This window comes from Alexandromys fortis, unplaced genomic scaffold, assembly GCF_014885135.2.
Source record: "Alexandromys fortis isolate MF-2015 unplaced genomic scaffold, M_Fortis_MF-2015_v1.1 scaffold_22, whole genome shotgun sequence".
Lineage (NCBI taxonomy): Eukaryota > Metazoa > Chordata > Mammalia > Rodentia > Cricetidae > Alexandromys > Alexandromys fortis.
In genome coordinates, this window is record NW_026067900.1 from 13,702,332 (window position 1) to 13,722,592 (window position 20,261).

General features: G+C 41.0%; 1 protein-coding gene across 1 annotated transcript in view; it reads right to left on the bottom strand.

Moving 5' to 3' along the window:
* Impg1 (interphotoreceptor matrix proteoglycan 1) overlaps nt 1–20,261 on the bottom strand; it is a 129,859-nt gene that overhangs the window by 77,941 nt on the left and 31,657 nt on the right. The window contains exons 5-8 of the mRNA XM_050124539.1: nt 19,267–19,370; nt 16,372–16,524; nt 6,629–6,687; nt 1,431–1,451 (exon numbers count right to left, since the gene is read on the bottom strand). Of these exons, the coding sequence (XP_049980496.1) occupies nt 1,431–1,451; nt 6,629–6,687; nt 16,372–16,524; nt 19,267–19,370 (337 nt within the window). The remainder of the gene's footprint in view (nt 1–1,430; nt 1,452–6,628; nt 6,688–16,371; nt 16,525–19,266; nt 19,371–20,261) is intronic.

Sequence of the window (20,261 nt, forward strand, 5' to 3'; positions counted from 1 at the left end):
GTATTAAAGCCATGCAGTGCCAATCAGAAAGAGATGAACTGGCCCCTTTTCTACAAGACACCTTCTTTAAGATCTATGGAAGAACATGCACGGTGTAGCAGTGGCATAACAGGCTATGTATGCCATGACCAAGTGGGACTTCAGTTCTTAAGGCCTTTTTATCTTCCATTCTTTCTCACAAAGTATTTTATTTATTTATTTATTTATTTATTTATTTATTTATTTATTTATTTATTTATTTTCGAGACAGGGTTTCTCTGTGTAACAGCTCTGGCTGACCTGGAATTTGCATTGTAGACCAGACTAGCCTCAAACTCACACAGATCCACCTGCCTCTGCCTCCCGAGTGCTTAGATTAAAGGCACATATCACCCACACCTGGCCATAAAGTATTTTTTAAATAAAAAAAAAGACAAAAAACTTGAAATGCAAGGAAACAAAATAATAAAAGATGTAAGAAAAGGGGAAGGAAAGCAGCACACAATGTATGATTAACTGTATTGACTACCGTATTTATTAATACAGCGTCTTTCAGCATGCAACTCCAAAGAAAATCCTTTACAGCTCTGTCCTTGAGAATAAAGTGTTACCTTTTGTTTCACGCCATAAATCTACACAGAGCAGTGCAGAAGCGTTTTTAAAGGCCTCAGAAGCTGATAATGTGTATTCTTGGCAGCTCTTCAGACCACACAATCAGTAAGCGACTACAGTTCATTATTTCACTAGTCAATTGCAGGAACCAAAGCCAGATTCTCATTACTGATCTCTCCAAGGTGTAGTGGGTCATTTCCCCACCTCAAACTGACCTTGGGGCTGAGGAGCAAATTGGTTTCTCTCCTTTATTCTAAGCTTCAGTTGGATGTACTCAAGAGAGTGAAGGCAGCCAGCCAATCTCCCATTGCAAATATATTAGAATTAGTTAAATCATGATGCTGGCATAAAACATCTGTATTCTCACATTTTTTCTAATTAGAGCTGTAGATTTTTTTATAGAATGCATTTCAACGGTCAAGTCAATGTTACCTGGTAATCTCACAAAGTAATTTGACTAGAGGGTTTCAAAAATTACTAATGATAATTAATTCCAATAAATAAAAATAGCAAAAATATTGGCTTATTCAAGATATTACATGTGAAATTATTTTTTAAAAAACAACTTATGTTGAATGATAGTGGCAAATGCTTTTAATCATAGCACTTCGGAGGCAGAGGCAGGCAGATCTCTGAACTAGCCTAGTCTACACAGAAATTTCCAAGACAGTCAGGGCTACATGGAGAAACCATGCCTGGAGAAAAAAAAACAAAACCCAAGCAAAGCAAAAACCAACCAACCAACCAACCAAACAAACAAAAAAGCCCCCCACCCCACCCCAAAACATTTGTGGAAGAAAGCATGCTATATTTCAAAACATAAAATTAATCAGAATTACCCATCTCTTTCTTTCTTTGGTCTTCATTTCATCACACACCGTGAAAACATGTAAAAGAGAAAGAATTTTGATGAGATTTATCGAAGCAATCAGTGTATTATTTTATACACAAAAATGCTTTTATGTTGTCCTTCATGTTTGCCTAGAGCTTTGGAGAAGCATACAAAGTACACCCAGACTTTGAATGGTATCTTGAAGAATCATGGGTCTCAGGATGTAAATGTCATTACACACAGTTTCTGATCAGGGTTTGAGCCTTAGTCCAAAGATGTCTGTGCATTTACTGTCTTCTTTTTAAAACTGTTGATATCCTCAAAGTGACTGCAAATACATGCTATGCATCTTATATTTGGGTAGCAACTGCCAGGATGTTTTTAAAAAGTATTTTGCAAACAGGTTCCTTACTTCCTGAATGCCATTGAGGGATTTGTCTATTCTCAGAGGTAACTTGCCAGAGATTGACCCTGGGAACTAGTGTCTTGCCGATTTCTTCTTGAATGGCTTTTATCCTTTCTGGGACTGGTTCGATTCACCATGAAAACTTCTGAGAAAAAAACAACACCCGTTTGCGGAGAGGGTGCTATGCACCAAGCATTTCATGTGTATTATCATTTAATGTTTACTGTAACAGAATTCTCATTTCACAGGCACTACAGCAGCAGAGGGAGACAGAGTCAATTGGATCCAGCAGAGGCAGGATTTGAACTTGGGGTTGTCTCTCCTGAACCTTGGTTTCATTTTGTCACCTCATCTACTGGTGTATACCTGAGAAAAACACTTTGGCAACCAAAATTGCAGACACTGAGAGACCCAGGCTCTAGCAGATCCATAGTTCTAGCACAATCCCTGAACACCCTGGCCCTGAATCCAGAGTCAGCAAAAGAAACACACCCTGGATCTGGGACCTGAGCCAGTGAAAGAAACATTTTATCCCTGAACCCAGAGCCAGGGAAAAACACCTTGACCCTGAAACCAGAGTCAAAGGAACACGCTTTGTTCCTAGAACCAGAGCCTGTTAAAGGAATTTGTCCTGGCTCTAAAATTAGAGCGTAAAAGATAAAAAGGACCAGAGAAACCAGTTTGGCTCTGAAATCAGAGCCATCTCTGCCCCTGACACAAAACCAACCAATCCCAGAGCAGGAAAAACCAACCAATCCCTGAGTAAGGAAGTAGTAACCTTTAGTTTAGATGCATTTCCTTTCTTACCCTCAATCCAGGGAAATAGTAAAGTAGTAACCTTAGCCTAGAGACAGGCCATGACCTTTTCTGGACCTTAGCCCAAAGAAGTAGCTGCCTCTAGTCTAGAGGCATGACCTCTCCCTGACCCCAGACCCCAATGGCTCCTCCCATAAAGGGGAGCAGAAGTAGGCAACTCCTCACCCCATAGGGAGCATCCAATCACAAGTCTGTAACTGTATAGATTTGGAATTCCTCCAGCCTTCTACTCTTTGCCTGGACACTATAAAACCCTCCTCACACTACTTGGGGTCTCCCCTGCTCTGCTTGCTGCTCCTGGCTAGGCTGCTGCTGCCCCTGGCCACTGCCACTGCTGCTGCTGCTCCTACTGCTGCTTCTCCTCCAGATGGACAGGGAGGCCCGAGGTAACTCGCATTAAAGGCTCTTTGCTTTAGCATTAGATTTAGTCTCTTGGTGGTGTTTTGAGGTTCCGAACTTTGGGTGTAACAACACATTTTAGAATCTAGTTTAGAAGCTATTGTTTGGGTAGAAGTTTCACCTCAACCTTTGGCATCCATATACCCAAAGAGTCTGGGATGTTTGGTTGGAAGTGTCACCCCAGCCCCTGGTATCCATATATCCAAAGACTCTGGAATGTTTGGGTAGAAGTTCATCCCAAGCTCCCTCCCTTGGGAGTTGCCTTAGTCCAGACTCTACCTTCAAGAAAGCCCACCAAAGGGTCACCCCTCCCCATAGAGGCTCAAGACCACTTCCATAGGGTATTTAAACTACCCACCAAAGAAAAACACATGGTTTTCCGTCTTCCTTCCCCATATCCTCTCTGGGGGGCTAAGGGGGAGCCTGAAAGCCACCCAGGATCATTGGTACCCATTAAACCTGGGCTTTTTCTAATTTGGTTTGATTTGGTCTGATTTGAATTATTTCATCGGCAGAGAGGTTTATAAGGTCCCCCAAACTCTTGAGCTATATTCAGTGTTCTGTATGTTTTGAATGACAGTTACTAATAAAGACAGTCTATATATGTGATAGGATTAATGTCACTGGCATTTCTACCTGAACTACAAGTTCATTTCACTTATTTGCTACAACGCGGCCACAGTGGATATGTTACAGACTTGTTCTCTCTGGAATAATCGTTTTGTACACTGTGACTATGTGTCAGTCTGATTGGTTTAATGAAAATCTGAACAGCAAACAGTCTAGGCAAGATTTTGGAAGCAGAGAGAATGCTGGGAGGAAGAAGGCAGAGTAGCCAACCAGAGATGGAGAAACCGGGAAAGCAGCATGGATAGTACAGAGGAGAGGTAATAAAGCCATGAGGTAGAAGAAAGTAGACTAATACAAATGATTGATTTAAGTTATAAGAACTAGTTAGAAAACAAGCCTAAGCTATTGGCCAAGTTTTCATAATTAATAAAAAGTCTCCATGTGGTTGTTTGGGAGCTGGCTGGGACAGAAAAATCAGCCTGCACTGAAGCGGCACTGCTCTGTGAGGAGAGATTGCCTCTACCAGACATCCATTCAGGGCCAGTCTCTTGCTTCTTTGTAATTAATTCATAGCCCATGAAATCAAGGAGAGAGGCCATACTTCCTGGGCCAATACCTTATTCCTGCCAATTAAAAATTGCTTTGTTGACATTACCTTGCACAAGGAAGTGTAAATCTCAAAGGAAAACTATTTATCACCACAATCAAGGCATGGAGCACATTGGCCATCGTCAACACTGTATCCTGCCTCTTTGTGATCCTTCCCTTTCACACTCTGCTTCACCGTCTCCAAGCAACTGCTGCTATGTTTTCTGTCACTGTAGATGAGTTTCTGTTTTCTGGAATTTAATATAAATAGAATATAATGCACCCTTGTCTGGTCTTTCACTCAGTGCAGCTATTTTGAGGGACATTCATGTTGTCACATATGTCAAAAGTGTTATTTTTTTGTCAAGAAAAGTGTCTAGACTGAGCACATTCTAGAACTGTCTATCGCTCTGTTGATGCTTGATGGTTGGTTGCTGATGGTTCCAGTTTGGGGCTATTAAAGATAGAGATGCTATGGATGCTTATGCACGAGACTGAAGAAATGTACTCTACTCCACTAGTTCATGTGACTACTAAGTTTCCCACACTTGCTCTTTGGGATGAAGCAATAACTCTAAATTGTGATTTAACTGTTAATCCATACAACTGTAGTAATAATGGGGTCCTAACAATTATCCAGTTGTGTTGAGAGAATCAGGTGAGGCTGTTCCTATCAAGCCATTTGTGAAGTCATAAAAGAAGCTTTTCTATAAATGGTAAAAAGGAAAGACAAGGTATGTGACCGATAGGGGCTGACTCATCTGTGGGCATCGTCTCCAGAACAAAAGTACTATCCTTCATAGTAAGTTTATTTGACAATATCCCCAGCATTGGGATCAATGGCCAGAGGTTTGGGCTGCTCACAACATATTATTTATTGAACTCAGGAGCCCACATACCTTCCTTATGACAGAAGGAAAACTATTGACAAAAATTCAACTAAACTTATTTTCTAAACATATTTGGCAGAAACAGGAACAAATCCTTACAGGGACAAACACCTTGGGGAAGGTTCCGTTTCCAGGCATGCCTCTTTAAAAGTTTTACCTTGGAAAATTTCACTGCCCAACATTGTGATTTTCCTCTGAAGTAGATTTTTTTTTTAACAATTAGATTTTCATTTGTTGAAAGGAGGAAATAACACACATTTAATCACTCACCGGGAGAAGCATTTCCATAATTTCCTGAAGCTGTAGATTAAAAATTGGTTCTTTAACTGTAGTACTTTATCCCGAAGACTGCGCCATCTATGCAAAATATGAGCCTATCGCCTTTCATTATCCTCTCATCCATCTGACTGCACGCCGCGTACTGCAGAGCGGATCTTGACACAAGCAAAGCCAGTTTGCTTTGGTAAATATTAGGACTTTCATCTCTGATCACTCTCCCTGTCCAGTGTTCCTCTCTGCTGGAGTGATGCAAATCAGAGGAGGCCCTGGCAGCCCTGGGAGGCAGAGCTGTTCACATCTCCCAAAGCCCCCTCTCCAGGCACCAACTGCTCTTTCCCAGGGGTCCTTCTGCTCCAGGACCAGGTAGTGGCAGAGCCAGGAAGACTGCCACCCTGCCTGATCTTGCCAAGTCACCTCCTACCTCCGTAGGCGTGGAAGTTCATCCAGCTTCCGCCAGGGCTGCTGTCGCGCCCCACAGCGCATGGTTAAAAAGTGCCAGCTAGTGGTTTTGCCTGAAGATGTTTGAACTAAGGAGAACTTTAAAAATGAAGCAAAAAACTCTTGTTGCACCCGCGAACCTGCGTTAACGAGTGCAGATGGCTACAGACGCGCTTCCGCTGGGGTGTGATGCCACTCGGCTTTATTTAGCACGGCCTGATTTTATCCGTTTAACATTTCAAGTCATTACTTTTTGAGCCTCACAGTATTGCTTTAGTCCATACACTAATAGAATTAAAAAAAAAACATATATTTTGTGAAGTCTTGCTTTTGCCCCTGTGAATTCCATTCCTTCAACCCCCCTCCCGCCCATAAAAGCTACTTAAAAAAAATCAGACTCACCTGTGTCTTTTGGCTAACATGATTTATGCCAACAGGGATGGGGTTTGACCTTGGGGAGGACATGAGGCAACCCAGTAGAAGGCAATTAATTGTCACACTTTTTGATCTGTCTTCACTGAGGTGTTTCTCAGAGATTTGCTAATGACATTGCCAAGGACAACTGCCAGGTGCTCTGGGGAGGGCAGGATTTCCAGTTTCCAGAGGGAGCAGCATTGCAGATCCTAAGCTCTCCTCCCAGCAGCTCAGTTTCCTGTTCTAATTAGAGCTCCATTGTCTCTGAAGTATCCAGTCTACAGGACTAGATTCAGCTAAACAACCGAGGGAAAAGGGACCTTCTAATCCTCAGGATGTCACTTCTAAGGCAGGCCAGGGAGGAAGTGATTTAAAAGATGAGAACAGTCTAATTCTCTTACTTACCCAAAACCTAACACATGAATTTCTTGGAAGCCTGGAAGGTTCTTAAATATCTTTTGCAACTGCAGAGAGAAAAAAAAAATGTACTCGTTGGTCTGTCTGGCTCAGATCTTACCAAACAAACAACAAACAAACGAAACCTCTAAACAATTTTGATGAGTCAGTTAGGGGACATTTGAAACGGAAAGCTGAAATAAAACATGTCCAACTCCCTCCTTTCACAGATATTTCTGAAGCCCACAGAGTGTTTTGCTATTAGCTTAAAAGCTATATACGAATAGCTCTGAGATACTTGAAATATTTATTTTACATAAAATATGTAATATCTTTAAGATGGCATTTGGAGGGAACCTTAACTATAGCATTATCATCTACATAGAGTAATACCACTTTTTGTCTATGTAGCTAATGAGAAACTAATGATGTTCCCTGAATTGAATTAGAGGATTTGGAAAATATAACACTAAAGGTATTAAATGCAAAATAGCTGATCGATTAGATTTGTTCTTAGACCTGCGTGAATTTCACAAGTTTCCTCAGTATGTGTTTGTTAGCAAGGCTTGTTCTCAGAACAGTCTTCTTGGCTCCTCTCTAGGCTCCATCTCAGAGCCTCCAGGTTCCCAGGGAATGGGTAGTTCTCTCTAAATCTTCCTCCACAGTGGCCTTCTTTGACTGACTTCCTTTTCTTTCCTTTTCACTCTTCAGTTTTCTATGCTCCGTCAGATTTTTGTCTTTCTTTAAGTGTTAAAACACTGCAAGTTCCCCGCCTTCTCAACTCACTTCTTCCATAACCTGGCCCATCTCAGCTTTCCTGGGGGAAAGCTACAAGACAAGAGGGTCTGAGAGGAAGGCAAAGCCAGTTATTAAAGGAGCTAACAATTGTCCGGCTCCAGTGGGACACCAGGGACAAACGGGACTAGCCTTGTCGTTCCACCCCTGCCTCTCTCTGATCGTCATCCCCATCCCGAGGGGAAATCTGATTTTCTCCCATGGCTTCAATGATCCATCAATCTCCTTATACCCTGTCTTCAGTTCTCCATACAAGGATCATTTTCTTCTCCCAGTCTTTACTTCCAGACTCCCCCATGTCAGACAAGCTTGGAAGGTCCCAGCTGAACACTTTCTTTAATAAGTTGCCTTTGTCATGGTGCCCACAGTGAGAGAAAAGTTAGACATACTCCTTTCTGTTGTTATTTCAGTTACAAGAGGCCTATAGCTGGCCTTCCAGTGAACTGAAGATGCAACCTGTATGAGATGTATATTTTATCAAAAAAAAAAAAAACTAAACAAAAACCAAAAAACCCCAAACCAATCTACCCAATGCTTTGCTTTTAAGGCCAAACACTTTATAGGACAACTGGTCGACCTGTGTGAGATATGACCTCTGACCTTCTCCATTTACAATATGTACTTCTATTTCTCCAGAGCTCCATGGATTGTTTTCCCTCGGCCCACAACACAGCATCCCCCGTGTTCTGTTCACTGGATGCTTCCACTGAGTCTTTGTCTACTGAAAAGGGAGAGTTTCAGACTCAGGTGCAGTTTGGAGCATTTCTTCTCTCTGCCAGGCCTCATCTCTCACATGTACCGTCTAAGTTCTAGGAAGTCCGTGCCCTTTGGTCTAGGGTTGGAGTCCTCTTTATTCGTCTTTATCTCCCTTGCTCTTGGAATGCCCTGGATTTCTGTCCATACAGAGGGAATGTAACAATACTGCTTGATGAGTTGAGTTCATCTCTTTGTTCTCCAGACTCATCAACATGCCCCAGCTTTGTCACTGTGTCTGAAGCCACTGCCACTCTGCAGCTCCAACACCAAGGACCGGTAGCAGTGATGCACAGATAGATAATCCCCAATCTCCTCTGGGGCTTTTGGGCTGCATCATGGAATTTTTTTTTCCAGCAGACTGATTTACCTTCTAATTATATTTTCTTGTGCCAATATTAAAAATAGTTTTCATTTCCTGAACCTATAGGAACTCTGGCGATGAAAGCGGCTTAGTCTGGGTGATAAGAAGATACTGCACAGGGCTGGGTTTAAATATTGGTGCTATTACTTTCTAGTGCAAACTCCTGAGTTTATTGCCTCATCTGAGTCATGGTCTTTTGATCAAAATGGGACGATATCCATGCCACAGGGTACCAGTAAGGTATGAGAAAAAAAAGCAACACATGCCTGGCCCTCAGTTAGTGACTTTTATAATTTGTTATTATTATTTTTTGTTTTGTACTTTTCCACCTTGGTCACTAGCGCCCTGAGTGTCTCAATCCCCACCCCCCTTTACAAATCCCTCCCACCGCCAAGTGTGGATTCAACAAGGTCAGACCCAGCTTTTAGACAGCCTTTTCAAAAGATTCACCAGGGAGGGCAGGTGTGGGGGAAATAAGCTTGCGTGTCTCTCTCCTATTCTGTAAAGAGCTAAACAGAGAAGAAGCACAGGAAAGGAGAGGTTGGTTCTGCAGAGCTGGGCTTTAGTTGGGAGCACACGGGAAAGGTCCTTGTACATCCTTCAGACCTGCACTTGTGTCCTGTGAGAGCAGCTTTGGGTCCACAGTGTATTTGGGGGGTGAAGGCTCAAGTGTGTGCTATAGAGTTTGGAGCAAGGCACAATGATTCTGAAGTATTTTCCTCACAGAGACTCTAGACTATGGTGCAAGCAGTTAAAGTATGGAGGCTCCTCAGTACTTCAGAGGGCTATCTTCATTATAATCTGCTGGCCTGGCCTGTCACCTGGGTACCTGTCTTTTTAAGAGAAAAGCCCAGTCCACTCTCAACCCCCACCTTCCACTGAGGCAAGCATAGGATCTCTGCCTCTTCTCCAGCCTGTTCTTCTTTCCCTCTTTTCTGAAGAGGTAACTACTGCCTCTCCCCTCTCCTCCTCTCTCTCTGCCTCTCTCTCTTCTCCTCCCTTTTCCCCTTCCCCACTTCTTCCTTCCCTCCCCTCCTTACAACCCACTAAATAAACTCTACACCCAAACTCTTTTTGCATGGCATATCTGTCTGTTTCTCACTTGCTGTGGTCTCCCATCAAGGGGACCAGCTGAGGCCTCTGGGGACCCATGGCTGCACTTCATGGGACCGGTTCCCTCACCATCTGTTTATAAATGATAACAATCTTCCCTCCACTCTCAGAGTGCTCCACAACAAAGGCATTTATGTAGGAGATGTTTGTGTGTGTGTTCATGCCCTCTTTGTGAACCTGTCTGAGTCTGATTAAGAATCAGCTTTGCATCACAGGGTGTAGATGGTATCTAGGGACATGATGACAAAAGCCTTCAGTTAATTCTGCTAAGTAATCTAGTGGGGGCCTTCCCATCATGAAGCACTAGCCACTAAATTGCTAATTAAGTGCCCACTTAACCTTATTAATAATGCTAAATGCACAGGGGTCTCCCTGACTCTGCCAGAATGCATGCTAACGGGCTATAAAAAAACAGCTACAGCTGAGTTTCACTGATTGTTTGCACAGGAGAAAGCATTCGGACAACAACCAAGTGATTCCTTTTGACATTTGTACTAAATTGCTCATTAGTTTTATTGTGAAAATTAAATCACTGCAAAGCAGTGTCCATTAATTTCTAATTAGGCCCAAATGACTACTAATACAGACTATGGGTGGAGCGCACTGATTGGGTTTATAAGGCAGGTTTTGCAGGGGTCTTGCTTAGGAGCCAGTGAGGGGACAGGAACTGCAGAAGACTATGCCATCTGTAATGGCAGACTTTGCTGAAAGAGTCAGCAGTATTGATGTGATACTCTTTGGAGAAGAGTTGGACAAGACATGGGTTTCTTTGTTAGTAAACTTTTCAAGGACTAGAGGGTAACTTGATGACACAGTTACCTGTTTTACATAAGCATTCATTGGGAAAAATAGAAAGCCTTACAGTAGTGTTGAAGGAGCGAGGCTTGACTACCTGGGTTGGAATCTTTTCTTTGCCAGATATTGGCTGTGTTGGCTAGGGATGTTAATTTGTCTCCTTGTGCTTCAGTTTCCTCATCCATTAAATGGGAAATGATGATGTGGGATTTCCCTCTGTGTGCTGTGATTACCATTAATGAATAAAGAAACTGCATTGGATCTATAGCAGGACAGAAGTTAGGTAGGTGGGAAAAACTAAGCTGATTGCCGGGAGGAAGGTGGGTGGAATCAGAGAGAAGCCATGGAGCCAACTCCAGAGACAGATGCTGGGAACTTTATCCAGTAAGCCACAACCACGTGGCAATACACAGATTAATGGAAATGGATTAAATTAATATGTAAAAGTTAGCCAATAAGAAGCTAGAAATAATGGGACAGGCAGTGATTTAATTAACTAATAAGCGGGACCTTCTGAAACTGAGAAGCTTCTTTAAAGCAAAGAACAAGGTCAACAAGACAAAATGACAGCCTACAGAATGGGAAAAGATCTTCACCAACCCCACATTGGGCAGAGGATTGATATCCAAAATATACAAAGAACTCAAAAAATTGGTCATCCAAAGAACAAATAACCCAATAAAAATGGGGTACAGACATAAACAGAAAACCCTCAACAGATGAATCTCAAATGGCTGAAAAACACTTAAGGAAATGCTCAACATCCTTAGCCATGAGAGAAATGAAAATCAAAACAACATTGAGATTACATCTTATACCTGTCAGAATGGCCAAGATCAAAAGCACTCATGACAGCTTATGCTGCTAGAGAGGCTGTGGGGTAAGGGGAACACTCATCCATTGCTGGTGGGAGTGCAAACTGGTACAGCCACTTTGGAAATTAGTATAGCAATTTCTTAGAAAAATTAGGAAACAATTTACCCTAAGAACCAGCAATACCACTGCTGGATATGTACCCAAAGGATACTCAATCATACCACAAGGACATGTTCTCAACTATGTTCATAGCAGCAGTATTTGTAATAGCCAGAACCTGGAAACAATCTAGATGTCCCTCAACTGAAGAATGGATAAAGATAATGTGGTACATTTACACAATGGAGTACTATTCAGTAGTAAAAAATAATGACATCTTGAAATTTGCAGGCAAATGAATGGATATAGAAAAAAACATATGAAGTTAGGCAACCCAGACCCAGAGAGGAGATGTATACATAAAACCTCCTTTATATCCAACCCCACTCATCATCATCAGTAAGTCAATTAAATATAAAGGATCATTTCTATAAACTGGAAAGTCAAGGATTCTGTAGTGTCCATGAACCAAACACCAGTACTTAGACACGGGTTAAGCAGAATGAGCTAATGATGAGTTTGTAACCTGTTCCATTTGGTATTTAAAACACTCTTCCTAGCAAATCCTTGATACAGTTAGTACATCTTCAGAGGATCTGGACACCATGACAAGATCTGGCCTTCCTTTCAGCCTTGTCTTAAACTCCTTCATTAACACCTCTCTCCTTTTCACTTGAGTTGACAGAAATACAAACTATTTTTAATTTTGCCACATTTTTAGTATTCACCATGCTGCCTTGCTGGTCTTGATGGCCTAACACATACACATCTTCTCAGTCCACATAAAGAACCCACAACAGACCAGAGAAATGGTTTTTAACAAAGTCCAACTTAGCAAAGCAATGGTATTTTATTGGGGTTACATAAAGCAGTATGTGTGAAGGACTATTTACAGGACCAGAGGCAACTCAAATGCAGCTGCATCATCCAAAAGCCCACCCCAACACTAACAATGACTCAGGAGAGCTGCGTCCATGGAGCTAGAGAGCAAGACTTGCAGGTAGCTTTACAAGTTGGGAAATCTACTCTCTGCACCCCACTGGTCTGTTTCCCTTCCCCCACAGTTGTTCATTGCTCTTATAACTGTGAGGAAGTACCTTGTTCCTTTCAACAAACCTAGAATTGTGCTTCTCCATCCTTCCTGGAGAGAATATTTCAATTCAGAGGAAACTAATAGTCAACAATGGCCTTCCACATGTCTCCCTTTAGGAACTTAAAAAAATCAGTAGCCCTCCTATATACAAATGATAAAGAAGCTTTGAAAGAAACCAGAGAATCATCACCTTTCACAAATAGCCACAAATAACATAAAATATCTTGGGGTAGCTCTAATCAAAGAAGTGAAAGACCTATTTGACAAGAACTTTCAGTCTTTGAAGAAAGAAATTGAAGAAGATACCAGAAAATGGAAAAATCTCTCATGCTCTTGGATAGGTAGAATCAACATAATAAAAATGGCAATCCTATCAAAAGCAATCTATAGATTCAATGCAATCCCCATCAAAATTCCAATATAATTCTTCACAGACTTGAAAGAACAATAATCAACTTCATATGAAAAAACAAAGAACCCAGGATAGTCAAAACAATCCTGTACAATAAAGGAACTTCTGGAGGCATCACCATCCCTGACTTCAAGCTCTATTATAGAGCTACAGTAATGAAAACAGGAAGGTATTGGCATAAAAAGAGACAGATAGAACAATGGAATCAAATCAAAGACCCAGATATTAATTCACACACCTATGAACACCTTATTTTTGACAAAGAAACTAAAATTATACAGTAGAAAAAAAAGAAACCATCTTCAACAAATGGTGCTGGCATAACTGGATGTCAACATGTAGAAGAATGAAAATAGATCCCTATCTATCCCCATGTACACAACTCAAGTCCAAGTAGATTAAAGACCTCAATATAAATATGACCACACTGAACCTGATAGAAGTAGCCTTCAATGTATGGGCACAGGAGACTACTTCCTAAATATAATCCCAGTAGCGCAAACATTGAGAGCAACAATAAATAAATGGGACCCCTGAAACTGAGAAGCTTCTGTAAAGCAAAGGACACAGTCAATAATGATGTGGGATTCCACTCTGTATGCTGTGAATACCATTGATTGATAAAGGCTTTAATCCTATAGCATAGAAGAGCAGAACAGAAGTTGACAGGGAAAATTAAACTATAAGCTGGGAGAAAGAAGGGATGAGTCAGAGAGAAGCCATGGAGCCAACTCCAGAGACAGATGCTGGGAACTTTACCTGGTAAGCCACAGCCACACGGTGATACACAAATTAATGAAAATGGATTAAATTAATATGTAAGAGTTAGTCAATAAGAAGCTAGAAATAATGGGACAAGCAGTGATTTAATTATCTAATTTCTGTGTGATTATTTGGGGGCTAAGCAGCCAGAAACAAACTAGCAACCTCCTTACTACACAATAAGACAAAAAAGGCAGCCTACTGAATGGTAAAAGATCTTCACAAACGCCACATCAGACAAAGGACTTATCTCCAAACTATATAAAGAACTCAGTAAATTAGACATTAAATTTCCAAATAACCCAATTAAAAACTGGGGTACAGAACTAAACAGAGAATTTTCAACTAAAGAATCTCAAATGGCCAAAAGACACTTAAGGAAATGTTCAACATCCTTAGCCATCAGGGAAATGCAAATCAAAACAACTCTGAGATATCATCTTACACCTGTCAGAAAGGCTAAGATCAAAAACACCAATGAAAGCTTATGCTGGAGAAGATGTAGTGCAAGGTAAACACTCCTGCATTGCTGGTGGGAATGCAAACGTGTATAACCTCTTTGGAAATCCTTATGGTAGTTTCTCAGAAAATTAGGAATCAACCTCCCTCAGGATCCAGTAATACCACTCTTGGGCTTATACCCAGAAGATGCTCAATCATACCACAAGGACATGTTTTCAAATATGTTCATAGCAGCATTATTTATAATAACCAGAACCTGGAAATAACCTAGATGCCCCTCAACCAAAGAATGGATAAAGAAAATGTGGCACATTTATATATTAGAGTACTACTCAGTGGTAAAAAAAAAATGACATCTTGATTTTGCATGCAAATGGATAGAACTAGAAAATACCATTCTGAGTGAGTAAACCCAGACCCAAAAAGATGAATATGGTATATACTCACTCATAAGTGGATACTAGGTATAAACAGTGGGTATTGAAGCTGTAGTTCATGATCTTAGAGAAGCTAAGTAACAAGGTGAACTCTAAGAAAAACATATAGATCTACCTGGAAAGTCGAAACTGATGAGATAGGGAGCATGGGGGTAGGAAGGAGAAGGGAAGGTGGAAGGGAAAGAGGAGGGGAGAAGTGGGGAGAGGAGGAGAACTTGAGGGAATTGGGTAGCCGAGATAGAAGAAGGACAGAGATGAGAGCAAGGAAAGCGATATCTTGATTGAGGGAGCCATTATGGGGTTAGCAAGAAACCTGGCTCTAGAGAAATTCCCAGGAATCCACAAGGATGACCCCAGCTAAGACTCTAAGCAATAGAGGAGAGGATGCCCAAACTGGCCTTGCCCTGTAACCAGACTGATGACTATCTTACATATCACCATAGAACCTTCATCCTGCAACAATGGAAACAGAGGCAGAGACCAACATCGGAGCACTGAACTGAGCTCCCAAAGTTTAGTTGAAGAGTGGGAGGAATGAGAATATGAGCAAAGAGGTCAAGTCCACGATGGGTACACCTGCTGAAACAGTCTACCTGAGCTAATGTGAGCTCACCAACTCCAGCCAGTCCCTCTGAATTTGGTTGACAGTTGTGTGACTGGAGCAGACTGAGGGGCCACTGGCAGTAATATCAGGATTTATTCCTACTGCTTGTACTGGCTTTTTGGGAACCTATTCTCTTTAAATGGATATCTTGCTTAGCCGGACTTAGCAAGGAGGGCCTTGGACCTTCCCCAAAGCATTGTGCCTTACCCTCTCTATGGAGTGGATGGGGGGTGAGGTAGGGAGTAAGTGGAAGGAATGGGAGGAGGGGAGGTAGTGGGAACTTGAACTGGTATGTATAATGAAAAAAAGATAGTTTGTTTTCTTTTAAAAATTATAAATAAAATAACATAAATAAAGAAGAAAGTTCTGTGCATCACTATGGATTTGTCTCTGTAATGGGCTCACTATACCAGGTGTACACTTTGTACCAGCCCTGGTCATGTCTGCAACCATTTTTGTCTCCCCACCCCCTATCCCATGCTGCTCTTAGCATTCATATGCTACATTCAACAACATAGTTAGATTTATCCTGCAGAGAGTTAAAGACCATTTGAATCCCGCCAAAGACAAAGAGATAAGACAATGCTCAATGCCAGAAAAGTTATCTTAGGTCAACTCCTGCTCTAGTAATTGATGAATAAACAGTATAATTATGTCTACTTAAGGTCAGGTGTTTAAATTGCATCAAATGCAAAGATAGCATTGGTGATGTGGTAGTAAATATAGATTTCTTTCAAATTGCAGGAGTGGAAATATTAATAGGAATATAACATTTTGAATTGAAAATCTACATAATTAGATTCTCTAGTTAGTGCATAGGTGATCATTTTATTTTAATCTTCTAAAATTTTAATCAGTTTTACTGATATATAATTGACATACAAAAAGACTAAAGCATTTAATATACACCTTGATGAATTTTTCGAAAAGTGTATACTTATGAGGCATTACCATAATGACAATTTACGCATACAGAATATTTATGGATTTTAGTTCAATGAGTTAAAAGCTTACTAAAAATCAAAGATAATTTAAACATAAATAACATTGACCAATGAAAAGCTGGTCTGGACAATTGCCCGAATATTTTAGAACTTAGTATGTGTTAGTTTTCTTTTTAGTGATTAACAATGGATGCCTGGTCACAAAAAGTTGGAGCTAATAGCCAAAGGAGGCGTAATATTCTGTTGACTCCCAGACACTGCCACCATGACTTGGGTGTGGGTATGCAGGCTGGGTCCACTCACCTGCAGTTGGGACTGTTTCGCCAGCTCCTGGTAGTACGGGGACCCAGAGTTGGTGAGCTCTGACTTGAACCTGTGGTTTGGCAGAGAGATGCTGAACTCCACCTTCTCTTCTGGTGAGATTTCAGACACATGAGTGGGTTCTGTTTTGCTTTTCTAGGTTAAAGAAAACAAAAACAAAAACACAAAACCAAAAAGTCCTCTATTAAGGTAAACCATACACAACCCACTATATTACATAATATGTGTTGCTATTGCGTCAAGACTTGGCCTGTGAAGGTCCAAGCAGTTTTGGACTAGAAGTCCTGTTAATAAGGAGTTGCTTCTGAATTTTCGTGACAGACAAAGTAAGACACTACTGGAGCTCCATTGGGTTGGTTCTTTACATACTTATTTGAGACAAAGTCTCACTCTGTAGTCCAGGCTGGCCTTGAATTTCAGTCAATCCTCAAATTTTATTGTCTTATTTATTTTGAGTCAGAGTCTCATTGTTGCCCAAGCTATTATTAAATTTGCTATATAGTTACGTCTGGCCTTGAACCCTTGATCCTCCTGCCACTGCCCTCCAGTGCTACCATCCAGCTTCAGCATATGTTCAAATAACACATGATAACTGTCTATACATATAGAGTACAACGTGATGTCTTGATATATGTTTATAATCTGGAGAGGTTGTGCCAGGGTTGTTAATATATTCAGCACCTCAAATTAAAAAAAAAAGCATCTTCTTGGGTGTATGTTGAAAATGTTAGAATCTTTTCTCCTAGCAACTTGGAGGTATATAATGTGTTTTCCCTTGTCAGTTCGCATTCTGTGTAACAGCTCACTGACGACTCCTCAGGTTTTACTGGAATCTGTACCCTTTGGTTCAGTGTTCACATTCTCTCCTCTTCTGGACTCTGAGAGATTGCTCTACTGAGTGTCCACAAGTAAAAAACCAGATTTAAAAATACTCCTCACCTAGTACCTTCAGAGACTCTTTATGACTTGTGATTAAAACTTAGACTCTTTTTCTGCACAATTAATGTTTCCCAGAGTCTTATTCATTTTCACTCTGCAGCACAGATTGCTGGATTAATAAAAGGCCACATTCTTCTGATTTTCTCCTTCCGGAGAGTCTTCTTAAGATGCTTCCACCTCTATAGCACCGTTCTTCTCACCCCTTTTCCCTCTCTCTGTTCTCCCCTCCCCCACCACATTTTACTCATTCTACATTTTGTCTGAAATACTATTTCCCCTGTCTGGAGTCTAGAAACCTTCATCTCCCCTGAACTCCAGTGGCATTGATTGGTATTGCAACTCTTGTTTGGTACCTACTCATGTACTTGCCTGTTATCCTCTCTCTATCTGCAAGTCTTGTTGGTCCACACAATTCTCTGCCATACAACCACCCACCCCAAAGCAAAAACAAGAAGCTGTTTATGTATTAAACTTAAGGAGTATGCAAGCATAAGGAATGTACCTCCTATAACCTGTCCTGGCTTATCATTTCATCCCAGTCACCCTTAATCATAGCACTCAGACTGTTCTGTCATACATAATTGCATACATGTTCTTTGGTGCAGGATCTGTCTTGCTTATCTTGGGATATTTGATGTACATCCCTAGGCTTGACAAATCAGTGGACCTGAGTAAAAAATACTGAGCAAAAGAATGGAGCGTAGATACAGACAGTAGAGGCTGCTCATCAGGGGTATGACAGATGTCAGATGAACTATGTGGTGATATTTACACAGAGGGAGGTACCTATATCAGATATTGAAGGCAATGCGAAGAAAGAGGAAACAAAGACTAGTCATCCTACAAATTTTGTGCTAAATATTTTGGATTATAAAAGACTTTTTTCCAGTTTCACTTTGCCTGTTGGTGGGGAAGAAGTTTCCAGAAAAGCACATTATTTTTATTCACAGCAATAGTTCAGCTGTATCCACTGCCATCTTGCCTGAAGGATACATAGAGTAGCCACCAGGATGCTCATCAGGACTTCTCATGCAGGGCTGGTAAGATGGAGTTTTTTTTTCCCCTCATTTTGCTTCGTGCTTTGGAGGGAAATTGAAAGGATGGAGGCAGGGGAAAACATCTCATAAATTCCAGGGGAGAGTAGGTGTGGCCGCAGCAACAGTGAGAGGATGGGGAGTTCTGGAGTTGTTTTTCTCTGCACTGCCAAGTCCACTTCTCATGAGCAATGAGGGCAATGTTCTCTGCTTCGGCACTGTCTGGAGCTAGGCTTCTGGGAAGGACCAATGCTTCTCTACTCTCACAGCTGTACCAGCCCATGCGGTGACTAGTGACTAGTGAATCTCTTAGCCTTAGGTCACTGTTTCTATTTTCCCGTGTCTTGATGTGGAGGATTTGATACATTTGATATACTTGTACTGTAAGTATCAGACACTAATACTTGACTCTTGCTACCAACAAGGCTTATATTTTAGTGGAGTGTGAGTGATTGCGGTTGATTGATTGATTGATTTTAATATTTGGGATGCACTATTATCTGTTATATACTGGGGAGAAGGGTTTTTGCTTGCCTCTTGCAATTCCCTCAATTTTATTCTAATCCTCAACCTATTTATTCCCTCAGTCAGTAATAATAGTGAATAGAATAAAGTAACTGAGATTATAGAGTAATGGGAACACAGTACAAAAATGTTTCCCCTTTCTCCAAGGCTAGAGATATAACTAACTGTTAAGGGCTTGCTGTACAAGACTGAGGCGCTAGATCCCCAAATCTACAGAAAAGTCAAAAGTGCATGGAATTCTAGCACACGTGTGCCCATATACATGTGAACATGCAGACACATATGTATACACACCACGTACTCATAAATAGGCGAAAAAAATAACAAAAAGAGAAGATCAGACACATGCATGAAAAATTAGCAACTCAAAACTTCTTACTGTTGTGGGCTTCTGGATGTCTTTGAGGGTGTCATTGAGAATCTTGTTGAGATGTGTGTCATCAAGAGGGAGTGGGAAGGGCCCCCGCGACATGCTGGCAACATCTGTAGAAATTAGGAAGATTTCAGGCACAAAAATAAGACTAACAGAATTTAAATTAGAGCAAGGTCAAATTTCCACAATTCCATATGTCAGATAAATGCATTCTGAACTCACTTTTCAAAGATCCCATACATATGTCTTTGAACAAACTATGAAGTCATACTTTCAGTGTCCATTAAGTTATTCCTTCTGGGTACAAAATTTGGGGTTCCACTATATGTTGTACAGTTAAATGATTTGTCTAATGAGATCTGATTAATGTTTCCCTTTGTGATTATTTAAAAGATGTTAAGACAAGTGTTTTTATTGAATCTGTTCTTTTGGACATTATCTGAGAACATTAACCAGGTCTTTAAAGTCTAGATTGCTTTAGCAGTCAGTAAATTTAAATGCTTAAAAATTTAGATTATGGACTCCAAGAGATGAAAGAACAGTAAGATGCTATCAATCACCCTTTGAGTTTTCACTTCTTTCTTTCTTTCTTTCTTTCTTTCTTTCTTTCTTTCTTTCTTTCTTTCTTTCTTTCGGGGGGTGAAAATGGGTTTATTAATCCTCTGTCCAGCGTAAATCATAATACTGAGATGCCAATTGCCTCCAATGTTGTCCTCCTGACAAGAGGACGCTACTGCCTACCAGCCACCCCATCTCAGTACTCACCAACCCTCCTCTTTCTCTTGATTCGGTTTGTCAGTTTTCTTTTTTTTAAATTTATTTATTTATTAAAGATTTCTGTCTCTTCCCCACCGCCGCCTCCCCTTTCCCTCCCCCTCCCCCAATCAAGTCCCCCTCCCTCGTCAGCCCAAAAAGCAATCAGGGTTCTCTGCCCGGTGGGAAGTCCAAGGACCACCCACCTCCATCCAGGTCTAGTAAGGTGAGCATCCACTAAACTGCCT